This window comes from Telopea speciosissima, chromosome 2 (genome assembly GCF_018873765.1).
Source record: "Telopea speciosissima isolate NSW1024214 ecotype Mountain lineage chromosome 2, Tspe_v1, whole genome shotgun sequence".
Taxonomy (NCBI): Eukaryota; Viridiplantae; Streptophyta; class Magnoliopsida; order Proteales; family Proteaceae; genus Telopea; species Telopea speciosissima.
This window is the reverse complement of record NC_057917.1, coordinates 55,311,830-55,332,026: the sequence shown is the minus strand read 5'-3', so window position 1 is coordinate 55,332,026 and position 20,197 is coordinate 55,311,830. Positions and strand designations below refer to the sequence as shown.

The 20,197-nt window shown below is 40.2% G+C and overlaps 1 protein-coding gene across 6 annotated transcripts in view; it reads left to right on the top strand.

Moving 5' to 3' along the window:
* Nucleotides 1-20,197, top strand: part of LOC122652557 (DNA ligase 6) — a 72,924-nt gene that overhangs the window by 4,343 nt on the left and 48,384 nt on the right. For all 6 annotated transcript variants that reach the window (XR_006331614.1, XM_043846338.1, XM_043846336.1 and 3 more), the window contains 5 exons: nucleotides 4,019-4,121; nucleotides 4,214-4,310; nucleotides 11,702-11,804; nucleotides 19,595-19,720; nucleotides 20,079-20,126. Coding sequence is in view for 5 of the 6 variants with exons in the window: in XM_043846338.1 (XP_043702273.1) it covers nucleotides 4,019-4,121; nucleotides 4,214-4,310; nucleotides 11,702-11,804; nucleotides 19,595-19,720; nucleotides 20,079-20,126 (477 nt within the window). In the remaining variant the exon portion in view is untranslated. The remainder of the gene's footprint in view (nucleotides 1-4,018; nucleotides 4,122-4,213; nucleotides 4,311-11,701; nucleotides 11,805-19,594; nucleotides 19,721-20,078; nucleotides 20,127-20,197) is intronic.

Below are 20,197 nucleotides of genomic sequence, written 5' to 3'. Positions count from 1 at the left end.
TGCAACAGGAACAATGAAATAGGGAAAACAGAATTAAATAACAGATTCCCCCCCTCCCCCCTTTTCTTTTACATATGAAAGAAGAAAATAAAGGGATATGATAGATGGTAGAGCCTCCAACTGAACCTAGGCCTCTCACCTCACACTGCCTCTAACACTACATGGTTAACAACCACTTTCTTATTTGATCTCATAGTGCTTTTTCTGAAACCCCCTTTTTCCCCTTCTTATAATATGTAAGAGAACAAAGAAATAAAAACTTCCTAATTCCAGCGCAGGTTTTATATAGTACCCTGATTATAATAAAAGACTTAAAAGACTAAAATAACAACTTACATTAAGACCACACACCTGCAATTTAATGAGATCCTAAAAATCAGAATTCACCATAAATCTTCCACACAAGGTAACACATTGGCTTGAAGATAAGCCTCATTAAATCTTGCCAAATTTGTCTTTAACTGGGCCCACAAGTGCTGTCCCACTATAATAAATATCTCCATATGTGGTAATTCCCCAAAACAGCTCCCATGGTTATGACAGATCCTAAAAGATAGGATCTGTATAACTTCCATATCATAAGCCATATCTCCCCCCTTACTGGGCCCACATGGGCTGATTTTATGGAGCTCTAATTCCTCCATACGTGGGACATAAAGATGGCAGTTTCAGTTTCCTAATTCCTCTAATATAGGAAACTTGTAGCTAGAGATAAAATTCCTGGAAAAGAAACCGTACGATACCAACTGGCCCAAAAATCCTGATTTTCAGGAATCCCAAAATCTCCACACATGGGTTCAGTTGGAGTCAAAGAACTGTTTCAATAATGAACCAAACCAACCAATTCAAACCAATCAAGTAGTAGGAAATCTGCATCAGTTACAAGTGTTTCAAGTATAAGTGTATAACCAAGGTGAAACTCAAAAGACACCTGTGAAGCCGTTCCTAATGTACTGCTAGATTGGTAGGAGACCAACTAGAAGCCAATAACCAGGATCTGCTATGAACTAGGTAATTTGGCTAGGTCAAAATAGGTGAAAATTGTGAAATTAGGGTTACGGTTTGATGGGACGTAGCCACGTAGGGTTTGATGGTAGGGTTAGGTCAAGTTGATATAGGTGAGTCTTCTAGTGAAGGTTATGTTAAGTTTTAATTGAGGAAAGTGCTGGAATGAATTAGCAGCAGGTTAGGTTTAGGGTCTTGGGTTTTTGAAAAGAAGAAAAAAGGAATTTTTAGGGTTTATAATGGTCAGATGAGGGAACCACTTGGATGGAGTTTTCCTTTGTATGAGAGGAGAATTCGATCAAAGTTTGGTGTTATTTGGGCTGGTTTGGTCTTGGCAGAATTTAGGTATTGGGAAAATTGAAAACAAAAGTGGGAAATCTTAGGGGTTAGGTGTATGGAAGGTTAGAAGAAGAATGGTAGGGGCTAGGGCTGCTTCAAACTTACTTTAGTTGCAGAATTTCTTTGGCAGCAGCTTGCTTTATTTTTTAAACTTGAATAAAAATCAGAATTTGAACAAAGAGAGCTTGAATGTACCACCCGGGCTTCACACCACAAGGCGCCGATTGGATCTAACACCAATCCCACCAACGAACCACCCGGGCTTCACGCCGCAAGGTGTCAATCGGATCAAACACCCATCCCACCGGCTTTGATCAAACACAAGACAAAAATCTTCAATGGAGAAGAAGAGCAGCAAAAGCTTTTTATTAATATCAAAATTTGTGTACGCTTGACCCCTTACAACCTTATATAAGAGACTAAAAAATAGACTCTTACACTAAAACCGAAAAGCCTAATCCAATCCTTAACTAATAAGGTAACCTAAAGTGACTAGGAAAGTGAAATATCAAAGGAAATATACTCAAAATAGGACTCAAAGTAGAACTAGGATTCCCAATTAGGATTACAACTCAAATAGGAAACTAAATAAGTGTCTAATAATAAAAATAAAACCAAAAATCAACTCTCTAAGCCAGCAGCCCATATCAGCCCCTAAATCATTATTCATGTGAACAGTAACTTTTCTTTTCTTTTTTTGGGGTCTTTTTCATGCTTTGATATACATCAGTTCCTCCAACTCTATGTCTGTACGTTCCAGGAAGGCTCATAAGCTGAGGAAGATTATTGCCGCCGACGAAACTGTTCCTTCGACTCTTGTCACAAAAGAAGATCATGTTATGCTATGTCTGAACTCTGAAGAAACGCTCAAAGTCCATCGCAGCAGCCTGATAGGTCTCATCATCAACATACTCTAGGTAATAGGTATCCCAACCTAGGATATAGATTACCTAGTCAACGATGTCTACCATATATAAAATGAGCCCCAATCAATGTATAGTAACTTATATATATTTTTTTCTCCAAATTTTTGTTTAAAGAAAATCATTTTTTTCAAGCCAAAAAATTAAAAAAATCTAAAAATAGAAATTTAAATCCGACTCCGTGAAGTCGTAGATCAGCCTACGATGTCCAACATGTAAAAAATTGAAACCCGTCCACTATATATTTACCCCCCTTTTTTTGTTTGGCAAAAATTAACTTTAGGAAAAAATGGTATACCTCAAAGTTTGAATCTTCAACAAATCTTGCTCAAATGTGGCAGTTGTCACTGGAGATAAGGTTGTCAATTTAGAACTGATACTTAAACCGGCTGTTTAAAACCAAACCGAATCGAACCAAAGTAAATCGGTTCGGTTTTGGTTTAAAAAGATGGAATCTTGTCTCTGTTCAGTTCAGTTTTGGTTTCATGACTAAAACCGAACTGATCCGAATTACCTATTTTCAAACCTAACAAGGAGCCGGGTAAAATTATATACTTTTTCAATATTACAATCACTGTGGATGATAAATTCTATTCTTTTTTAATGTTTAGAAAAAGTTTGGTGGATTATAACCCTAACAAATAAGGGTTCTTTTGTTGGTGAAGATGTAAAAGGTTGGCTTAGGCACTTAAAAGTTAAAATAGGACCTAAACCAAATATGAAACCGAATTAAAACGAGTAAGGACTTGAGTAAAAAAGGTTATACCCAGTGCACGAGGCTCCCGCCACTGCGGGGTCTAGGGAGGGTCATAATGTACACAGCCTTACCCTTGCTTTGGCAGAGAGCCTGTTTCCAGACTTGAAGCCGTGACCGTTGCACCTTGGCCGGCCCTCTGTTCTGTTCGGTTCCATTTGGTTTTGGTTTCTACATTTTGTATCTTGAACCAAACCGAATAACTGAAACTGATTGACACCCTTAACTGTGGATGTGTTGTAGTAGTCTCCAACACGTTCCACCAAGATTTGTAGGTGATTGATAAACAAAAAAAAAAAAAATCAATCGAAATGGGTCAAAATTTTGACCCATTTTGCTGGTTTCGGTAGTTTCAACAGGGAGGGGAATTTTATCAGGAAAAAAAAAACTGGAATTTCGATTGAACTATTGATTTCAAACCAAAGGAATTTATCGTTTTGGTTGAGATGTCTCACCGAAACCAAATTTCGGTCAAAATTTGTTATATCTGCAGAGCCGACTGAGGTTTTGCTTCGACCTGTTTCAAAACCAAAAAAAGTTCACGAAAGCTCAATCATTTCACCCAAAATTTTGAACTATTAGAGTATTAGTACATATAAGTCTGCTGGACAGTGTCTTCTTTAACTGCTTATTTTAACTCCTTCCTGGCAAGTCAATGATGTTATTAATAACAAAAGGCTCGTGGTACAATACTAGACCTAAGAGCAGTCTGTACAAAAGGTATCTACTTATCACTTCATAAAAAAAGATATCCAGCGTCTCCTAATACAAGATATTTTCATTTTCTGTCTGCTTCGTTCATTACAAATGTCAATGATAGCAGGAAGATGGAAGAAGGTTTTTTTCTTGCTATAGTTAAATGTTGAGGATGGGGCTGGAAGGTTCCCCCCCTTTAATTTAGTTTTTAGAGACAAGGATATTGCTGCATGGTCTAGGCTGTTTTATTTTTAGAAATGTTCACCATATTTAGCATGTAACTATTCATTTGTATATGCAGGAACTAAACATTGGTGGCAGTTTGGTGACAGCTGCACTTGAAGAGGCATGTGGGACTAACAGATCTAAAATAAAGGAAATGTACAATAAAATGGGTGATCTAGGTAAAGGTGGATCATTCTCTTTCTAGTTTATTGTGTGTTGTGCTTGTCTGTAGTCTCTTGGAGAACTTACTTATAGGCTGTTCTGTTTCAAGGTGATGTTGCGCAAGTATGTCGGCAGACTCAATCGTTTCTTGCTCCTCCTTGCCCACTTTCAATCAGAGATGTATTTTCTTCTCTTCAAAAAATTAGGTATTAAATTGAATTAGTGTATCTGGTTAAAGTTCTCTGACCATCCTTAACTGGCATCTGATGCCATGTCAATTTTGTACTAGAATTCTTTTTTTTTAGGGGTGGTTGTTCTGAGCAGAAATCATGCTTGGTAATTTTTTTTGGTCTTTGAAAATTTCCCTTTTTTCTAACTAGTGTGTTGTAATCCTTATTGGGATTGATTCTAGCCGTTGAATATTTGAGTAAAAATAAGTCGTATCCAACAACATGCTGAACACCAAAAAGTACAAAACCATGTTTGCATGACAAATAAGAGAAGAGTATGGGTTTATGCTGGCTTCAAGTTGTTGTTTTATTGTTAGGATAACAACCATAATATTGCTTTTGCACCTTCAAATGGCGTACCCAGTGCACGAGGCTCCCGCCACTGCGGGGTCTGGGGGAGGGTCATAATATACGCAGCCTTACCCCTGCTTTCGCAAAGAGGCTGCTTTTGCACTTTAGTTCTATTATTGTTTCTGTTTCTGAAATTTTGTTTACAGTGTAGGGACTGATATGAAACGTACCTGTAGTTACCTTCATTTCTTTCCTGTGATGCTTTTGGTTCATTTCGTGTTTTTTTTGGTTCCTGAAATAAGTTTTATGATTGAGCTAAAAGTTTTCCCCTAATTATTTTCTAAAAGTAAATTACGAGACTAGTCTTCTCTCTCTCTCTCTCTCTCCCGTCTCTTAAATATTGGTTGTGATATGTATCAGGGGCATCATTAACACGTTCTGCCTCGCTTGGATTTTAAAAACCAATCTGCTTTAATTTTGCTATAACTTCTGATGTTATGCTCTGTCTTTACTCTTCACTAGCAACTAAAGGTGTCAAGTAGAACAAGGCCATCTAATCATCAAATACTGTAATATATCGTTGTTAGAAGTCAGAACTAGCTAACCAGCAGAAGAAAAAGAAGAAGAAGAAGAGAAGAGAAGAGGAAGGAGCACACTGCCGTGAGAAGGAAGCAGCAGCCTGCGATAGAAGATGGATTCTATTGCAGGCCTTGGGTTCTATTTATAATTAAGTCAAAGTAAAAAAGGTAAGTTGGTTAGGGGTTTATTAGGAAATTACCCCTAAGCCCTTACCTAGTAAAACTTAACAAATAAAGACTCAAAACATGGAAAATTACATAGAACCCCCCAAACCCAAAATAGCAATGACAAAACTACCCCAAAATCTCAACACTCCCCCTCAAGCTGGAGCATACAGGTCTCCCATGCTCAGCTTGTTACAACAGGTGCGAAAATTAGGAGCAAACAAGGATTTGGTGAAGACATCAGCTAGCTGATTCGAAGATGAAGCAAACGGAGTCTCAACTAGCTTTTTCAAGACGGCATCGCGAACAAAGTGACAATCTACTTCAATATGTTTAGTCCGCTCATGGTAAACAGGGTTACTAGCAATGTATATAGCTGCCTGGTTATCACAATACATCTTCATCGGTGTAGGCACCGGAAACCCCATCTCAAGTAGAAGAGGCCTGAGCCACATTAACTCAGTTGTAGTGTGGGCCATAGCCCGATACTCTGCCTCTGCACTTGACCGCGCAATAGTAGTTTGCTTCTTACTACGCCACGAGACAAGATTACCCCCAACAAAAGTACAATAACCTATAGTGGAACGACGATCACTTGCCGATCCTGCCCAGTCTGCATCAGAATATGCAACCAGATCCATATGCCAATTAGGACGATAAATCAGCCCTTTACCAGGAGCACCTTTCAAATAACGAAGAATACGAATGGCAGCATCCCAGTGAGCTTTCTGAGGAGTTTGCATAAATTGGCTTAGAACACCAACATCAAAAGAGATGTCTGGTCTCGTGACAGTAAGATAAATCAACTTTCCAACTAAATTCCTGTACTGATGTACATCCTTGAGAGGATCGCCATCATCTACCCCAAACTTCTGATAAGGATCCATGGGAATATCCACTGGCTTGGATGCAAGCATTCCAGTATCAGACAAAAGATCTAACACATATTTCCTCTGGGAAAGACTAATACCCTTCTTGCTTCTCACAACCTCAATGCCAAGAAAGTAGTGAAGATCACCTAAATCCGTGGTCTGAAAATTCTGTTGTAAAGTAAGCTTTTACCTCAGCAGTGCCTGACACATCATCACCAGAAACAATAATATCATCAATGTACACAACCAGAACCACCAACTTGCCACTACGACGATGAACAAACACAGAATGATCAGAATAACACTGTGAAAAACCGCACGATACAACTGTGGCACTGAACTTCTCAAACCATGCTCTGGGTGATTGTTTGAGGCCATAGATTACTTTCTGCAATTTGCATACCGCATACTAGTCTCCCCCTGAGCAACATACCCAGGAGGTTGCTCCATATACACCTCCTCATGAAGATCACCATACAATAAGGCGTTTTGAATATCCAACTGAAACAAGGGCCAATCAAAATTAACTGCCATAGAAATAAGTAGGTGAACAGAATTTAGCCTAGCAACAGGAGAGAATGTCTCAAAGTAGTCCACACCATAAGTCTGTGTATACCCTTTGGCAACCAGACGGGCTTTAAGCCACTTAACAGAACCATTTGAAAGGTATTTGATTGTGTAAACCCAGCGACACTTAACAAGTTCCTTTTCAGGAGGTAGATCTACCAAACTCCAAGTGTGACGAGATAAGAGAGCATCCATTTCCACATCCATGGCTTTCTTCCAACCAGGAAGACGAAGAGCCTCAGTATGATTTTTGGAATACGGTTGGAAGACAAGGACATGGCAAAAGTATGAATAGAAGAGGGTAAGTGAGAAAGGGACACATACTTATCAATAGAATATAAAGCAATAGACTTTTGAGTGCAAGAGCGAGTACCTTTACGCAAGGAAATAGCTAAGTCATCAGTTGAAGAAGAAGGTGGAGCTTCACTCGACGAAGAAGCTAGTAGAGGTGGTGAAATAAGTGGAGCCGTTGGAACCTCTTCCTGTGGTACTGTCCTGTCGCGTCGCTGATAAACCTGCAATGGTGGTGTATGGAATGAGACAAAATAGGGACAGGAGGAGGAGTATCAACACGCCACTCATCCTCAGAGACAGAAGATGAGGAAGAAAAATAAGAACGACCCTCAAAGAAAGTGACATCAGCACTAACAAAATACCTATGGGTGACAGGGTCATAACACTTGTACCCTTTCTGGGTACAAGAATATCCAAGAAAAACACACTTAGTGGGCCGGGGAGATAGTTTTTCAGAATGAGCATGTAGATTGTGAACAAAACAAATACACCCAAAAACACGAGGAGGTAAATGAAAAATGGGCTGACCAGGAAAAACAATGGAAAAGGGGGACTTGTCGGCAAGAATAGAAGAAGGCATTCGATTAATCAGGTAACATGCAGTAAGCACCCCTTCACACCAAATATGCTTTGGAACATGCATATGGAACATGATAGTGTGGGCAACCTCAAGTAAATGTCTATTTTTTCGTTCCGCCACCCCATTTTGTTGTGGATTGTAGGAACAACTAGTTTGGTGTATCATTCCGTGAGAAACACAAAAAGCAGAAACATCACGCTGAACATACTCCAAATCATTATTAGAACGAAAATTTTAATAGGTAAACCAAACTGAGTTGTGATTTCATGATAAAAATTTTGGAATATAGATATAAACTCGGAACGATCCTTCAAGAGGTATAACCAAGTGAGACGAGAATGGTCGTCCACAAAAGTGACAAAATACATGAAACCACTCCGATTCTTAACACGACAAGGACCCCAAATATCTGAATGGACTAAAGAAAATAAAGACAAACCACGAGCCATAGTATGAGAAGGGAAGGCGGCACGGTGATGTTTTCCCAACTCACAGGCTTCACACTCTAACTGAGACACAGACTTAGAAGAAGGAAATAACAACTTTAACCTAACTAAAGACAAATGACCTAAACGACGGTGCCTCTGGAACAGAGACACCCCACCAATAGAAGCAGCAGTAGCAGACGAGGCAAGAGAACCATGTTCAAGGTAGTAGAGTCCATCTTTTTCACACCCTCCACCAATCTTCTTCCTCGTGTGAAGATCCTGAAAAACACAATAAGAAGGAAAGAAAGTCACGGAACAATGTAAAGCTTTAGTTATTTGACTGACAGAAAGAAGATTCAACGGTAACTGAGGGACATGTAACACAGATGAGAGACTCATGAAAGGAGTGGGTGAGATGGTACCATGCCCAGAAACTGGAGTAGAAGAACCATTAGCAAGAATAACAGGTGAAGATGAATGTGTATGTGAATAAGTGGTAAATAACGGTGACTCACCAGTCATATGAGTAGAAGCCCCAGAGTCAGTAATCCAGGATGGAGTAGTAGTGGTAAGAAGAGCAGGTGTACCTGCATGAGCTAGAGTTGCAGAAGAAGATGAGGGCCCGATGGATGTAAGACTGAATACCTCCAAGTGTTATAAACGCCGCAATATTTGGGAGAGATCATCACGATGAGGAGTTGTGGTAGAACCACTACCTAGTAGGGAAACCTGTGGAGGATCACTATGGGCAGCATCTTCACTACCTCCGTCAAACACTGCATGATTGGCAGATTGAGGTGCCCAATCGGGTTTGCCATGCTTGTCCCAACAAAAAATCAACCGTGTGACCAGTTTTGCCACAGTGAGTACACTTCCGAAAAGGCTTATCACCTGACTGACCACCAGTGCCACGACCACCACCACCACCACCACCACGTCCTCCCCCTGAGTTACGTCCACGACGTCCACGATCAGCCACAAAGGCAGAATTCTCCTTGGGAATAGAGTCAGTTTTTCCAGGAAAAGAGATACACTGTAGGTGGGAGAACGTATCAGCAAGAGTAGGAACAGTTTCTCCAGCAAGAATATGTCCCTTCACAGATTTCAAATCAGAATCTAATCCAGCCAGAAATTTAGACACAAAAAATTCATTCCGTTGTGCTTTTAATTTGTCAATATCGGTGGTGAGGGGCTGAAAAACATTTAATTCCTCAACAAGACCTTTAAAAGTGTTGTAGTAGTCTTGGAGAGGCTTGTTGGATTGTTGGAGCTGAAAAAGTTTCTCATATAAGTCATAGACTCGATTCATATTTTCCTCCTGTGAATAGGTATCCTTCAAATCATCCCACACACCCTTAGCCGTGGTGTGAAACATCACGTTTGCAGCAATCTCTGGTTCCATGCTGTTCCATAATCAAATCAAAATAATGGCATTATCTTGCATCCAATCCTCATAATCTTTTGAATCAGATGTAGGTGGATCGGAGGTAAGATACTTGAGTTTCTTCTTGGCCATAATATAAACCTTCACAGCTTTAGCCCATAACAAATAATTTGAACTCCCTTTCAGCTTGATAGAAGTAATAGTGACATTTACATTGTCAGTTTGAGATGTAACCACTGCATTATATTTATTCTCTCCCATAGCACCAAAAGGGAAAAATAATACCAGTCAAATAAAAGTACCACAAGAGAACAGCTAGCCAACAAGGGGGCAGCAACCACACACAACAAATCACCGACTGTTGCTGAATTCCAGAGTAATAGGCAGCAGAGAAAAAAAATAAAGGAGGCCTCAACCACACACAAACAAGGCACCAACTGTTGCAGAATTCCAGAGTAATAGGCAGCAGAGAAAAAAATAAAGAAAGAGGCCCAATAGAGGTAGAATCCAGGAACCCAAAAAAAAAAACAGAGCACTTCAGCTGCAATAGAGGTGATTTTGCAGAACTTACAACCAGCAGGGAGAAAGAGGCTGAAAAAAGGATTGAAGCAACTCAAGCAAGTACCTGGAGGGGGGAATGAAACCCCAAAAGACCAGCCCAAGCAACCACTTGGATAAAAAACTGTGAGACCAACTATGTGGCTCAAAAATACCCAGAAAACAGAGCATCCGCAGTTGTTAAACAATAGATTCTGAAGCACTCGATCAGCTCACCAGAACAGGAAACAGATCAGGTCGAGTCTTCCACTAGTCTGGTACAAGCAATCTTCAAAAAATCAGAACCAGAAGAGCGGCAAAAATCTCGAAGAATCTTCACTTGTTTCTATTTTCTGAGAATAGAAACATTAATGTATTGATGCAGAAAACTGTAACTTTTCATCCTCCAATGGAAACTTCAATGGATGGTCTGTAAATCACCAATAATTATCACACCTAAACACTCCATTCATGTGTATATGGAGTCTTCAATCCATCAACAAACAAAAGAAGCAGCAATAGGTGGCTGCACACCAGGAAACTAAAACTGAGAGAGAGATCAGCAGAAGGAGATGAAAGAAGATCCTTCAGCTGATTAGTATCGCTCTGATACCATGTTAGAAATCAGAACTAGCTAACCAGCAGAAGAAAAAGAAGAAGAAGAAGAGAAGAGAAGAAGAAGGAGCACACTGCCGTGAGAAGGAAGCAGCTGCCTGCGATAGAAGATGGATTCTATCGCAGGCCTTGGGTTCTATTTATAATTAAGTCAAAGTAAAAAAGGTAAGTTGGTTAGGGGTGTATTAGGAAATTACCCCTAAGCCCTTACCTATTACAACTTAACAAATAAAGGCTAAAAACATAGAAAATTACATAGAACCCCAAAAACCCAAAATAGCAATGACAAAACTACCCCTAATTCTCAACAGTTGTCGGTGAACTTCCTCTACCCATTTCTCTTGTGGTTAGATTTACATTACAATTTGGCTTATTCTTTATCGATTTGTACTTGTCTAGGTATTTCATCATGACCTCAGATTCCAAGTTCATGAAACTAGTTGTCTTCAAACTTTATTAGCGTTTGTGACTTGTTTGTCCGGAAAATGAAAATTTGCTTTGATCTTATGTATCCATTTCAATGCCTATTATATATATATATATATATATTTTTTTTTATTATCTCTTGAAGATATTGTTTTGTTCATTCTTCCAATAACAATTGGAGATCTTATCGCTTTTTAAGGGTGACAAGGACAGAGCAGAAACGCTTCCAAAGTACTGTAGATCATAATCCTCTTCTATTTTAGCTTCTTTTTGTTCTTATTTTATTGTGAAATTTTCTTTTTTCCTGTTAACTTACTTTTGAACTTTCTGCCCCTATGTTTTCTTTTTGTTTTCTGATACTCCAAAAAAAAAAAAAAATTTATTATAATGAGGCAATGTGATTATGTGAAGGGAAAAAAAAGAATATTTCTTCAGTCACCAGTTTTCTTTTTCATTTGGGAAGAAAAATAGAGCAATGAAAGTTCTTTTTATTTTTTAGATCAATTTCTTGGTTGAGGTTTTTAGTGTGCCAACTAGAATATCTTTTTTTATTTTATTTTTATTTTTTATAGCCAATTAGTGTATGTAAATCAACAAATTCATTTTTATATTGATACTGGAATTCATCAGTGCAGAAATAGGCAGTGGAAGTACCACTCGAAAGAAGATGCTCATTGTGAATCTCATGCATTCTTGTCGGGAGAAGGAAATTAAGTTCCTTGTTCGCACTTTGGTGAGATTTTGTTAAATTCCTTCAATGATTTAATTTTGGTACCATACAAATTTTTACATATTCATCCAAGTTTTATTCTCATAGTTATGGTACAATTTCAAACTAGTGATCAGGCTTCAGACTCAGCAAGTGTTTGCTTGTGTTTGGAAATATTTGAACTGACATGTAGGAGCTGATTTTGGGAAACTGAATAATCCCTCTTGCAGTTTTTGTCATTATTGATAAATATGATAGAGAGTTCTTGATGTATGATCTTTAAATTTCAGTTACAGATAGCAAAACTAGGGTTTAATAATATAAAAAAGGTGAGGGGAATATGTATGTGACATTTCAAGTTGGGGGGGGGTGTTCAGGTCCCCATCAGTCTTCTTGAATATTGATGGGGAAAAAAATAATTACTTTCTTACTGATGGGGTTTCAAGTCCCCTCTCACTTTTTTTTTTTACTCTTTTATTAATAAATACTTCTTTATTGATGGGAGTAAAAAAAAAGGGAGGTATCTTCAGTTTCATCTCCAGGTGGCGTCAGCTTTTCGTATTTTACCATTGTTGAGTCATGTACATGTACCACAGGGGTATTTGTGTCAAATTCCCTGCAGTATTGAGTTATGTTGTTGATCATGATAGGGGGAGTGTCCCTATTGTGATAAGGTTGTGTTGCTTATGTCTTTTATTCATAGTTAGTATGTAATTAGTGTTAGTCTTGTACAAGGTGAACTCTTAAAGTCCTACTAGGAGTATGCTGTTTAATTTTGCTATTGTAAATAGAACATAGGCAGACCACTATAGATTATTCTGAATTTATTGTGGTTCAGTACTTCCTCTTCTTCTTCCATCGTCTCTCTCTCATCTTCAAGCATTGGTCACTGATTGGTTATTGATCTGTCTTCAGTTGCATGGTATCAGATCATCAATAATTACTCTCTACATTCGATTCTGGTTTTGAAAGTCTAAGAAGTCTCTGGTCCTTGGTTGCAGCACCTTATGCTGCCTAATATCTATCTAAGGCCCTAGTTGATGGTGATATGATGATAAACTAGGGTCTCTATTATCTATATCTTGCTTTCCGGAGTGATTAATCCACTGGAATCAAATTATGAGATATACAAAGCCGGCGGCAAGTTCTGGATTTTTTTTTATGACTGTCGAGATCTTCAATTACCTCATTTCAGGCCAGCCGATTCTTCTCAATTTTTAGGGGTTTGTTGATCCTACTTGTAGGTACATTTGACCTTGGTTTTATGCTGATCCAAGTTGCTGATCTTCTGCAATTGGAATTTTCTCCTATCAGTCCATGCGATACCCTGTTTTGGGGAGATTTTTCAGAAACTCGATTTCTGAAATTAGTTTGGATCTGACCAGCGGATCCCTATGCCCTCTACTAGAAGGTCCTTCAACCCTTTACTTAGGTCATTCTGACCTATTGATCTCATGCTATTGGGAATCCCCTCTGGGTTTTTGAGCTCCAGATTTGAATAATTTCTTTTCTGGTTCCTGGATCTTCATTAACTAACTGTGATATATATTGTGGGGTTTCTATTCCCTATTGGTCTACTATAATTTTCCAGATTTGGAGACCTATCAGTGAGTGTTTCTATTGAGAATTGCTACAGGTTGTTTGCTGGCCAGAGGTTCCTTACCTGGTTCTATCGATTTTGGTCTGTTGGCTTATTTGTCTGCCTAATCTGTTATTTTGCATGTGATCTTTATTGTTGCTATTGCCGTATGAATGATGGCTTGCGCAAACCTACCTCGGACACTGTTAATGTCCAGATCACTACCATTAAACTCAATGGAGTTTCCAATTACCTGTTATGGGCTCAGGCCATTAAGACTTATGTTTATGCAAAGGGGTGGTGCAGTCTCTTACATGCGAACCATCTTCTGCTGATTCTAAAGACCGTCTGCTGTCAAAGCTTATGAGGGATGGATGTGTGAGAATTCCACCATTCTCATATGGTTGTGGAACACTATGGAACCAACTATTGCAACAAATGTCATGTTCCACATCATTGCAAAAGGGGTTTTAGATAATGGAAATCTTTTATCAAGAGAATAATTTGTCCTGGATTTATGACCTACATGAGAAAATGTTTAACTGCAAACAGGGGGACAAGTCTTTGAATGAGTATTTCAGCACTTTTAAGGATATCCTTGAAGAACTTAATATACAGCAACCTATTACTACTGATCTGGAACAGTTGAAAATTCAGCAGGTTGAATTTCATGCTGCTAAATTTATGGCCGAATTACGTCTTGATTACCAGTTTGTTAACAGCTAGTTACTTGCTGGAGAGAAGGTGCCTTCACTAAATGAGACCTTCGCCCATCTTCAGCGTATGGTTACTCTTTCTAGAGATGACATCTCATCCTCTCCCAAGGAAGGGTCTTCATTTGTGGCTGGCTGTGGTCAAGGTTCTACCTTCTCTAGGAGAGGCCATGGTTCATTGAGAGGTCGTGGTCGTGGTACAGGTGGACAGCAGATTGACCGATTCCCTAGACAATGTTCCTTTTGTGGCAAGCCCTACCATACAGTTGATACATGTTGGGCTAAACATGGTATACCTGAATGGGCTGACCAATTAGCTAATACCACTGTGACTGATGGTAATATTGACAAATTGTCTTCTGGTGACACCGCTCTTGCCTCTGTATCTAGAGCTTCTTCATGAGGTTCTATGTCTCGAGATGACTATAATCAAATACTTAAACGTCTCCAACAGGTACATCAACTTTCCTTACATCCACATCTTCCACACCGTGGATAATTGATTATGGTGCTTCTACCCATATGATTGGTAAGTCAGAATTATTCTCTTCCTTGTCAAAAGTTCATAACTCCTCACCTATAATTCTTATCAATGGATCCTCTACCCATATAGTTGCTCATGGTAAAGTTTCACTTACTTCATCCATGACTTTGTCTTCTATTCTTCTTGTACCCCAATTATCATTAAGCCTTTTGTCTGTTAATCAACTTACTCGATCTCTTAACTGCTCTGGATTACTTTGAAACCTTCTCACCTGTTGCTCTTCTTAATTCAGTGTGTGTTCTTTTCTCTTTATTTGTGAATTTATATAGGCTTCTATATTAGTGGGATATCAAGAATGTCTTTTTATGTGGTGATCTTCATGAGGAGGTGTATATGGAGTAGCCTCCAGGGTATATTGCTCAGGGGGGGGAATTCTCATAGAGTCTGTAAGATACACAAGGCAATTTATGGTTTGAAACAGTTACGTAGAGCTTGATTCGACAAGTTTAGTTCAATTGTTACTCGGTGTGGATTCACACGATGTTATTCTGATCACTTTGTTGTTGTTTGGCATTAGGACTATAGAGTGGTAGTTTTGATTGTGTATGTCGATGACATTATCATATCTGGGGATGATGCATCTGGAATTATAGAGGTAAAATCTTATTTCCATCAGTATTTTCAGATGAACGACATGGGTGTCCTAAGGTATTTTCTTGGTATTGAAGTACTATGGAGTAAGAAAGGTATTAGTCTATCACAGAGAAAACATGTGTTAGACCTCTTGTCTAAGACTGGTATGCTTGCTTCTAAGCCTGTTGATACTCCTATGGATCCACATCAGAAGTTTGGGATAAGTGATGGTGAGGAATTTAAGGACAATCACCGGTATAGGAAATTAGCTGGAAAACTCATTTATCTGACTGTTAATAGACCTGATATATACTTGCTGTTGGTGTTATCAGCCAGTTTATGCAATCACCTAAGAAGACTCACTGGGAGCATGGTTCTAAATCTCGGTTTCGCAAGAAACCCAGACGAAACCCAAGTGCGATATGACTTTCGTCCAGGTTTTGGTATGTTTTGACATGTTTCGACTTAATTCAAATTAGGTTTAGCACTTATTTATGCCAAATACTGCAGTGCTTAAATGACTTAATTCCAACAATCCAAGATTTGGCATAAAAACATTTACTTAAATAATATTTGGCATAAATCAATGCCGAACCTGGTTCGATATCATTTCCAAGAACAATATACATTAGCAAACTTGGGTCAAAACCACAATTACCATTTTGAGTGTTCTTTTTGTGAAACTAATTGTCTAATTCATGGATTGGATTTAATGTCTAAAATAGGCGGCACAAAAAAAAAAAAAAAAATCAAGGCCAACACCCACTTTATGGGCCTCGAAACTAAGGTTTCGATTTGGCCTGGAACTCGGTTGAAACTTGCTATATCTTGGTTTTGGGGCTGACCAGAACTAGCCTTAAAATTTGAGATTTCAAACCTTAACTGGGAGGCAGCGTGTCGCATCTTAAGGTATTTAAAGGGGGCTCCAGGAAAGGGACTTAGTTATCATCCACATCAGCATATTGATCTGGTCGGATTTTCTGATGCAGATTGGGCCGGTTCTGATGGTGATAGGCGATCTACCACATGTTATTGCATATTTGTTGGTGGCAATCTTGTTACGTGGAAAAGCAAAAACCAAACGATGGTGGCTAGATCTAGTGCTGAGGCTGAGTATAGGGCTAAGGCTCATATTATAGGTCTCCAACTGAATTGATGTGGTTAAAATCACTGCTTCAAAAGGGTTTTCGATTTTTTTTTTGGATGAATAAAAAATTCATTAACCAAAAGAAAGAAAAGGGCGGGGGGGGGGGGGGCAGAGAAATACAAGCATGGGCCAAAGACAAAGCCTTGCCTAATCAAGGCAAGGACAAACATAAAAAAAGGGGGAAGATCCCCAACAAAGTAGCGCACTAAGGAACGCTAGAACAAAGAGCAACCTAAGCCAACCAAAGTGAAGTAAACTATCTAGGATCCATTGGTTCACAACAGAAAGCATAACCTCTGATATTCGAGCTTAGAGGCGTAATCCTCTTCGAACAGGCCAAGGAATAGGCAATGTAGGGACGCTTCTTAGGAAAAGGAGGGGAGCTAGGGTTACGGTGGCGAAAAACTCGAAGGGATGGGGGGGGTAGTAGACTGAGGCACAGTGTGGGGGAACCCAATGGTGGAGATCAAGCACAAATGTGGGAGGGCCGGGACAGATGGGTTAGAGCAATGGGTCGAATGACTAGAAGGAGCTGGCCCATTAAGACTAGTTGGCCCATTAAGACCAGTAGGATCAGCCAAAGGGAAGCGGTTGGTGGGCTGGGCTTGAGAACGAATGGCCAAAGAAGGAGTGGCGACCACAGGAGAGTCCACCACAAGGGATCATGGGACGAAAAAGGGTTTGACTGGGCTTTTGAGGAATGGGGTAATCCCCAGGCTCAATGGGATAGGCCTGGGAGAAATAGGGGTGAGTGGGTTGGTAACCGAGTAGTTTGGGTTAACAGGGATAGAGGATAAGGGTTATCGGGACTAGGTTTGGGGTTAGATGGGCCAGGGGCAAAGGGGTTGTTAACTGGGTTAGGGTTAGGGATCAATGGGTTAGTGAAGATAAGGTTAAGAGAGTTGGTGGGGCCTGGGTTAGAATGAGTAGGGTGGACATGACTGGGGTTAGATGGTTTAGGGTTGGTTGGACCAAGGTTAGAGGAGATGGGGTTAAAGGGTGAAGAGTTCGATGGAGAAAAGGTATGCGAAAAGAGGGGCAGAGAAGGAGTTGGTAGTGGAGGGGGTAAAGGTTGAGGGAAGGGTGATGGGTTGGGAAGCAAAGGGTACTGATGGTAGGTACGAGAGCCAAGGCAAAAGTTGCCTTCAGAGGAAAGTCTACGTCTGTTACGAAGTGGCACACTTTGCGAAACCAGGGAAGCCAGCTATGTAGGGGCACTGGAGGTTACTCGCAAACTAGGAGGATCTTCATAGTTTGAGCTTGCGACCAACAGATAAGACGATGAAGCCTTTGGAAGAATGGAAGGTGCGACAGTCAAGGTATCTGACATCGCTGTGTAGCAGGTTCAAACCAGGCTGAGGAGGCATCCTCGAATCCGAGCTACCCTGTAGGACAGAAGGTCCAGGAGAACGAGGTAACAGAGAGGCATTGGTAGAGGCATCGTGAATCGAGCTTGTCTCGAGAACTGGAGACGACATTGGGAAGAAATGGTGGGTTCTCCCAGGTGGGGAGCCAGAGGCTGGCTGCTCTTGGACACGATGGGGATGGCGGTGAGATCGATTCCTGCCACGGCTGGGATTTCTGGAGGAGGAAGGAGGAAGAATCGGTGCTGGATAGAGGGGAGTGCCCGGAAGTTGAGGAGACCGAATGGAATAGGGGTCCTGGGAACATTCCACCAAATCAGAGCTCGTAGAGGGAACCAAGAGATCATCAGGGGGAACAACAGTTGAATCTTCAGGGGCCTCGGTGGGCAGAGAGGAGACTGTGGCAGTCTTACCGGAGCAGGTACTGGAGTTGTGCCCAAATTTTTTGCAATAAATACAGTGAGGGTGAAGCCAGTCATAACGGATGGGTTGTTCAAAGGAGAACCCATCATCTTCAATGATAGAGATGAGTGAGGGGGGTGGGGAATCAGCAGAGATGTCGATGCAGATCCTCGCATAGGTAAGGTGATCCATTTTCTTTGTGCGCACATCAATGTAGAGAGGAAAACCGATAGCAGAGCCTATGATACTGAGGGATGGAGATAAGGGTCCCAAGGCTGAAGGAAGATGGGTTGGTTGCCAACAAGCCAGGGAGCACCTTCAAGAGCACAAGCCTTAGCATCATCACAAAAAAACTTGAAGATGAATGCACCGTTGTCGAGCAGGTACGTTTCTAAAGAGCCTTGAGCTTTCCATTGTTTAGTCATAGAAGATTTGACAATATTGAACGAGGGTCTGGAGCGAAGAAAATGGCCAACCAGACAGGATTTCCATTTTTCAATTTCTGGAGAGAGAAGTTCCTGGGGGCAGAGGGCAACCTGGGAGGAGCCAACTGTTGATGGTTTGACAAAATGAAGGGGAAGACCAGAGCGAGAGGAAGAGGAAGGAGGGGAAGGGGACAGGAGAGAGGATCAAGTTTTAGGGGGGAGTGTAGGGTTGGAAGCCTGAATAGGAGGTGGCGATTGAGAAGGGTGAGTAATCTGTGGAGAAGGAGGCGGAAGGGTATGGTGAGTCTGAGGTGGTGGGGTGGCGGAGGGGTGAGGGGGAGAGAGGGGGGAGATCATCTGGCCTTGGAACTACATGCTCTCTTTTGAGAAGTTTTTTGATATTTAGGTGCTAGCTATATTGCTAGTAAACCCGGTATTTCATGAAAGGACTAAACACACTGAAGTCAATTGTCACTTTATGCGGGATGCAATTATGAGAAAGTTTATTGTTACTCCATTTGTTTCTTCTGTGGATCGACTAGGTGATATGTTTACCAAGCCCTTGTTTCTTTTGAGAGACTATTCCAAGCTGGGCATGGGTGATTTATATGCTCCAGCTTGAGGAAGTGTGTTAAGTCATGTATATTTACTGCAGGGGTATTTGTGTCAAGTCATGTTGTTGATCATGATAGGGGGAGTGCCCCTATCATGATAAGGTTGTGTTGGCGTGTTGCTTATGTTTTATTCCTAGTTAGTATGTCATTAGTGTTAGTCTTGTACAAGGTGCTCTTAGAGTTCTACTAGGAGTATGTTGTTTACTTTTGCTATTATAAATAGAACATAGGCAGGCCACGATAGATTATTCTGAATCTATCGTGGTTCACTAGTTCCTCTTCTTCCATTGTCTCTCTCTCATCTTCAAGTATTGTGACTATCAATGATACATACTGTGGATCTTTGAATGCACTGTGACAGGATCTTGACATGAACAAAAATATAAATGTACTTATTTGATTTTCATTTGCACAGATAATTTACTTTGGTTCTGAAAGTCCTTTCCGCTGTAGGTTCGTAATTTGCGTATTGGGGCCATGATGAGAAGTGTACTTCCGGCATTGGCACAAGCTGTCGTCATGAACTCCAATGATGTTCTTCATGAAGGTGCACTGGAAACCCTTAAGCCGAAGCTTCAGGTTTGATATATGTGGCTTTTGTCTTTTGAAGTACTGATGTTTTAATTAATCACCATAGCTTACACCATCAAATTCTTATACCAGGAGTGTTTGTTGATAGATTCAGTATCTTTATATTTTCATACCAATTTTGAGACATTCATTTGTATGGGCTGGGCCTAAGACTTGAGGCCCAGTACATGGCCATAGGCATATGGTACAAAACTAAACCTTGTGAGACATGTTAAGCTCTCAATTCTTGATTAATTTTTTTGTTTAGACTTAACTAATTTTACTTGATTGCTCACCAGTCCTGTTTATATACAAGCATTAAAAAAATCAGTCTTGTTTCTGATATAATATTTCTGGTGCTTGCTAGAGCATTTCTGCAGCAGTAGTTGAGGCCTATAATATTCTCCCAAATTTGGTAAGTGTTCTACAGTTGTCTTCAGTAGTTTCTCCCAGTGCCTTACCTCTTGATTTGAATAATATATTTCT